Genomic DNA, 6,910 nt, shown 5'->3' on the forward strand with positions numbered 1-6,910 from the left:
ATTTACTAGGCATCTATTGAGTTGATTCTGTGGTTTGTTGGTGTAATATAAAAGCAGTGTATCATGGGAGAAAAAGTCATTGATCAGGAGTCCTCGCATGGCTATTGACTAATTCGGGGGACTCACCGGGTCCCAGTATATAGACCTAGAGGGGGTCTTTAGAAATTATCTAGTCTCCGTTTCTTCGCCTCCCCAGGGCTTAGCACAGTGCCTGGCACATAGGAAAGTGATTCCTCCTTGTTCATCGACGGTTCCTAATTTTACCGACTTGCTCAAAGTGACCCAGGCAGCTGATGGGAGACTCGGAATCGAAAGCCTTTTGAGCCCCCCATTCCACATTTCCACTCTGCCAGGCTGCCTTTCCAAGTTGGTTTTTCCCTCCCTAAAATGGGAAGGAGGAGCTTTGCACTCTGGGCTCTGCAGGGTCACAGAAAGGAGAACATTTTGCAAGCCTTCAAGAAATCGGAGCTAGGATGCTGATGACGACGCTTCCCTTCCCTTTGGAGGCTGCCCGCCGTGATTATGTGGCCAGGTTGTCATTACCCAATCTGCCAGGTCTCTGCGGGGAGCTCCCAGGCTTTTGGCCCCAGCCCCGGGAGGAGAAGAGCCGGGCCACGCTGGTGGTCTCTCCCCATCTCCCTGACAGCATGCTTTTTCCCATTTCCCGCCTGCCGGCTGGCTTGTCTTTGGAAAAGGCCCTCCGGTGCTGAGCCGGGGGATGTGGGGGGGCCTCATAGCTGGGCCAGTAATCCCCGGGACAACGCGACTCCCTCCACCCCCCAGACAGGAGCTGTGCGTCTCTGGGTGGGGGGAAGCTGGCCTTCTCCAAGGAGTCCAGAGCATTTTCTTTCTCCCTCCTAATCTATCCCCCAGGGGTGCCCCCAGCCCAGGAGTCCATCAGACCTGTCATGTCCTGCTAAGTGTTTGCCATATGACCTCAATAGCTAATGAAAGACCCAGCTTGTCTGGTGTGAAGATGAGGTAATTAGAGCAAGGACTTCTGTGAGCTCCCTTTTATTGGGAAGCAGGAGTTCTGAATTGCCCACTTATTAAAAAACCAATTTCCCCCCTTTCTCCGCCAAAGCCCCTCTCCCTCCTTCGGCTGGTTGACGGGAGGTGACTGGGTCTCGAGCCCCGTTGCTGGGGAGGGTGGTCTCGAGTGCAGATTAAATCAGAAAGGGCTAGTTTCCTTTCTTGTCTCTCTCACCCCTTACCCCAGCCCAAGCCCCTTTAGACTATGACTCTTTTGTAACCTATTAATGAAAAGTCAGAATATTAAAAGCACTCAATTAGTTCCACCGGGCCAGGATAAGTGATGTTTTAATTAAATTCGTCCAGGTTTCTCAGCAGAGCATCATCAAACGTGACTCCTCTCCCTGCCCCCGTCTCAAGAGAGAGTTCCCAAGCCCCTTAATCCCCCTAGGAAACCTGCCCTTTCCTGAGCTAGGTCTGTGCCCCGAAACACGGCTGGCTCGGGACGAGGACGAGGGACTAAGGCCGGCGGAGGTGCCCTCTCCTCTGCGATGTTCCCTTTCTTGAACTGTTTTTCTAATGTGATACTTGGTAATGTGGTAGGGGAGAAAGAATGCTCAAAAGGCTTTGAGTTAGGAAACCTGGGTTCAAGGCCTGGCTCTGCTATCCACTGGATAGCTGGAGGATGTTGGGTAAATCACTTAACATGTCCAGTCCTCAATTTCTCCTTTACAAAAAGGGGGAGGGGGGAGTTGCTCTAACAGCCTCCGAGGTCCCTTCTATTCCTGGTGCACCGTGATTCTGATCCTCTGTGTGCGGGTGGATCTGATTCACATCCTGTCTCTTCAGACTTCCAGGTACAGACTTTAGGGAGAAGAATGAATCTTTACATTCAAATTATGTGCATTAGTCAGTCAGAAGAGCTCTGGTCTTGGAAGGAGGGAGACTGATCTTCAAATCCTGACACTTGCCTGGCTAAGTGGTCCTGGAGAACCACTCTGAGCCTTGGTTTCCCCTTGTAAAGGGATGGGTTTGGGCCAGGTGAGCCCCGAGAGGTCCGAGGTCCTCTCCAGCCCTTCCGTTCTCTGATCTGTTTTTGTATATTATAGAGACATAGTGCTGTAGGGAGAGGGACCTTCAATGGGTAGCTTAGAAGCTTGGGTTGGAATCTTGGCTCGGACACTGACCAGCAGATGGTTTCTTCATCTTTAAAATAAGCCCAGCAAGAATAATTACCATAGGGAGCAGCTAGGTGGCTCAGTGGATGAAAAAAAAAGCCAGGTCTAGAGACAGGAAGGTCTCAGGTTCAAATCTGGTCTCAGACTTCCTTGCTGGGTGATCCTGGGAAAGTCACTTGACCTCCATTGCCTAGCCCTTACCGCTTTTCCTCCTTGGAACCAATGCACAGTATTGATTCTGAGACAGAAGGTAAGGGTTTTTTGTTTTGTTTTGTTTTTAAAGTAATTTCCTACATTGTGAAGATCTCTGGTGAGGAAAGGACTCACTGAGGAATGCCTCAGAGTCCTAGAGAATAAGGAGCACTTGATAATTCAGTTTCAGTGATAAAGACAGTGGAAAGATCATGCATGTGGAATCTGAGTTTACCCAGAGAGAGGTCCTGGCTCCACCTGTTGTGATCTGGGCCAAGTTGGACACTTTATTTAGTCTTTGTGGACTTCAGTTTGTTTACATATAAAACTAGAGTATTGAACCAAATGGCCTCAAAGGTCCCTTCCAACCCCAAATCTATGATTCTAAGCAGCTGCTGGGCATTACAAGGTGAAATGACGGACCTGCTCTTGGAACTTCAAAGTGTATAATGAATATAGGACACAGACACATAAAAACTGGAGATGCACCTTGCTATAGTGGAAAGAGGACTGGCTTTTGGAGTTGGGTTCGAATCCTGACTGCCACTGAATAGCTTCGTAACCAAGACATTTAAACTTTCTGAGTCTTAGTTTTCTCATCTGTAGAATGAGAGGGTAGAGTGGATGGCTTCTAAGATTCTCTCCGATTCTGAAGATACACTCCTATAAATGAGGGAAGACAAGAAAGGCATTAGAATAAGAAATAAGAGGAGTGTGTGTGTGTGTGTGTGTGTGTGTGTGTGTGTGTGTGTGTGTGAATCAGAGAAGGCTTCTTGGAAAAGGAAGGGAGTTTTTCACACTTAACAAAGGGCGGGTTTGTGATATTAAGGCTTGAGAACATGGCATGTCTTGTCTTTTTGTCTTGTCAGATACCCACCAGCTCTTCTCTCTTCCCTTATTCTGGTTAAGGGATTTGGGAGGCTGCCTCCAAGCAAACTCTGGTGAAATATTCATCATCTCAGGGTTTTGAATGTGTCCCCAGAAGTCTGAATTGCATTGTGGTAGCCGAAATTTATGTAAAGTCATTCACGTTGTAAGACCGGAGGGACTAGGCAGTGTCCTCCAAGGGATTTGTGATTTCATCATGGTGGGTTTGCTTGCCAATGGGGCAGATCACAACCTATCCGTGCCTTCTCATCCTGGATGTGGCCTCCCATAAATCATCCAGTGGTGCCTGGGCCATCTAGCATGCTCATGGCTTTCCTCCTCGCTTACGGTGGGAGCTCCACAATTCCTCACTCTTGCTCTGTGCTCAGATGGCCCTCTTTTCTCATCACATATCCTGGATGGTTTCTTTCATGTCACACACAAGCCATGGTCAGGTATTGGCAGCAATCTCTTCGGATCCACTAGGTATCTTCCTATTGTTGTTTGGATCACCCTTGATCCTGGTTCTTGGGATTTCATGGCATTTCAGGCTTTGCAGCCAGAGGAATATTAGGGTTCAGAGGGCAGATTTTTAATTTGGGGGAAACTTGGAGTCACTGAAACATCCACCATTTCCCCCAATTCAGTATAGTTCATTGTCTTCCTGCTGTTGGTTACAGAGGAGGAAACTGAATTCCAAAGAAGAGAATGCTTGAGGAACATGTAAGTAGGGAGATCTCACTTTTAGCTGATGAGGGAGGACTTCCTGGAGGTAAAGGCACCTACCTTGCAGGGAAGTTTTGTAGATGTGGCCCACAGGCACACATGGATGCTTTCCCTCTATATCAGTGGGTACATATTTCCTTTGCACCTAAGGCTAGAGGACATATTGATTATCTGGGGCAAAAAGAAGTTCCAACCAGCCAGCTTTGGGATTTGTAGAATTTTAATAGAATAAAATTAAAAAACATCCCCATGCTAAGCATATATGAGGAGATGGAAAGGCATCTTGTACTTTTGTGCAGTCTGGTTAGATGCTTTCTGAAATGTGAGACATGTTAGCAAGAGATCCTTAGAAGTGGTTCCCAAACTTTTTTGGCCTACCACCCCCTTTCCAGAAAAAATGTTACTTAGCCCCCTGGAAATTAAAATTTTTAAAAATTTTAATAGCAATTAATAGGAAGGATAAATCCACCTGTGGCCATCACTGCTCCTTTGGATCGCTATAGCACCCACCAGGGGGCGGTAGTGCCCACTTTGGGTATCACTAGCTTAGAGGACCCCATACAAATGCTGAGGCTTCAGATTGTCACTGGAGTTTGGGGTGGGGGAGAAGAAGGGGAAGTGGAAGAGAAGGATGGAAGGAGAGAGAACAGTAGTACTGCCTGCCTTTTACTCTTCCCTAGTTCTGGTTCTCTCTTCTGTTTTTCTTCTTTTATTCAAGTCATCCTTGTACCATTCTTGGTACCATTCCTTGCTTTGGAGCATTTGAGACCATGGGAGAAGAGCATGGAACTTGGGAATAAGAAAATGTGAGTTTGCATCCTGGTTTACTACCCTGACTTCTGAGCTTCAGTTTCCCCCTATACAAAATGGGAATAATAAACCTTACACTGCCTACTTGATAGAGCTGTGAGAAAAATGCTTTGCAAACTTTAACTGTACTCAAAACGAGATCTGTCATTATTCTAGCTAGGCAAAGGTCATGCTCTTCCCACCGACTTCTGACCCAGCATAAGCAGTGGGGTGAGGTGGGATATTATGCCCATTTTCTAGGTGGCTAGGAAGAGGGAAGGAGAACAACGACTGAATTTTCCATCCAGGCAAAGTGTGTGTGTGTGTGTGTGGGGGGGGATTCCAGGCACCAGGAAAAAGAGCCTTGACTTATTTGGTAGATTTTGTTTGTATGATTCTGTGGAGCAGTAAGGAGGAGGCTGGCTTGGCTGGAGTTGAGGTAGCATGTGGGAGAAGAAGATACAGCAGATAGAGTAGAGGAAAATGGCAGAGGGCCTTGGATGTCAGACTTAGGAGTTTGGACTTTATCCTGGAGGCAATGATTTTTGAGCAGGGCTGTGACATGTTAAAGATAGCATGTTGGGAAGATGAACAGAATGAAGGAGGGTCTCTATTGATAGCCCCACCACTGTCCCAGTCATGAAGGCTTCATCTTTAACTGTCTCCCTCATCCATGCATCCAATGACAATCTTTGCCGAGTCCTGTTGAGTTATCTCAATATTTCTTGCATCCTCAGGACTGCTCCCTGTCACCTCAGTTCAGGCCTTTGTCATCTCTTGCCTTCCCCAGTCTTATCAGAACCTCCTAACGTGGTCTCCCTGCTATTAACTTCTCCCCTTTCTGGTACATCCTGCACGGACTGCCAGAGTAATCTTCCAAATAGCTAGATCACAATGGCTCCCTAGGGCCATCGAATAAAATACAAATGCTTGATCCAGGCAAGCAAGACTTTCCCTCAGCTTCTGTCCCCATTCCTTTCTTACATTATTCCCCTACAGTCACACTGGTTTCCGCTCCTTCCTTGGTTCCTTCTTGTCCTGAGTGAACTATTGGTTTGGTGAAATCTTTGTTTCGGGTACCTTCTCCATCAAGTTTTCTAGGACTTACCTCTTCTACTCGCTTTGTCCTCCCCACAGGTGAAAGGGATCACTGATCTCTTCCTTCTTGAGTTGATCACAGCCCTGGGCGTGATTCTCTTTTATTTCCTGGTTATTTGTATTTGTCTCATTCTTGACCCTCCTCCCCCCCTCATTAGATGGGTAGTTTCTGGAGAGCAGGAATTGGGCCACCAATTCTGATTAAGTGATCCATTTGTTGAGGAGATAATTTCTCCAAGTAGACCTGAGTCCTTGTAGCTGACCAGGGCACAGGGGTGCTTGGTTTCCCCTCTACCCCCCCATGACTCACCCCACCTGTTCCTTCTCTCCCCAGGTGATCAAGGCTGGTGTAGAGACCACCTGCAAATGCCACGGGGTTTCTGGCTCCTGCACTGTCCGCACCTGCTGGCGCCAGCTCTCACCATTCCACGAAGTGGGCAAACAGCTGAAGCAGAAATACGAAGCTTCCCTTAAGGTGGGCAGCACCACCAACGAGGCCACAGGTGAGGCTGGAGACATCCCACCTCCGAGAAGGGCTCTGGGCTCCTCTGGGACGAGCACTGACCCTCTGCCACGCACCCCAGACCTGGTCCACTTGGATGACTCCCCCAGCTTCTGCCTGGCGAGCCGGTTCTCTCCGGGCACAGCTGGCCGGAAGTGCTACAAGGACAAGAACTGTGAGAGCATGTGCTGTGGGCGTGGGCACAACACGCAGAGCCGGGTGGTGACTCGGCCCTGCCAGTGCCAGGTGCGCTGGTGCTGCTACGTTGAGTGTAAACAATGCACCCAGAGGGAGGAGGTCTATACCTGCAAAGACTGACCACCGGTCCACCTGCCTTCTCCTCCCCATTTGGGGCTGGGGTGGTGGGAGGGTACAAGACTCGACTCTGACTCTGGCCTGGAGACAGACACACAGGGTTTGACAGGGGCGTTTCTTGGATTCAGAAGGCAATGTTAATGATGTAAGCACTTTGGGGTGTGTGTGCGTGTGTGTGAGAGTGTGTGGTTGTGTGTACGTGTGTGCACACAGGGTGCTGGTGGGACGACCTAGCTGTATTGCCCTTCAAGTCCTTCCCTCTCTTCCTCCC

The 6,910-nt window shown here is 48.6% G+C and overlaps 1 protein-coding gene across 1 annotated transcript in view; it reads left to right on the top strand.

The window, feature by feature from the left end:
• Positions 1–6,642, top strand: part of WNT9A (Wnt family member 9A) — a 159,263-nt gene extending 152,621 nt beyond the window's left edge. The window contains exon 6 of the mRNA XM_044677011.1: positions 6,157–6,642. Coding sequence (XP_044532946.1) covers positions 6,157–6,642 — 486 coding nt within the window. The remainder of the gene's footprint in view (positions 1–6,156) is intronic.
• Positions 6,643–6,910: the final 268 nt, after the last annotated feature.

The sequence above is a fragment of the Gracilinanus agilis genome, chromosome 1 (assembly GCF_016433145.1).
Source record: "Gracilinanus agilis isolate LMUSP501 chromosome 1, AgileGrace, whole genome shotgun sequence".
Lineage (NCBI taxonomy): Eukaryota > Metazoa > Chordata > Mammalia > Didelphimorphia > Didelphidae > Gracilinanus > Gracilinanus agilis.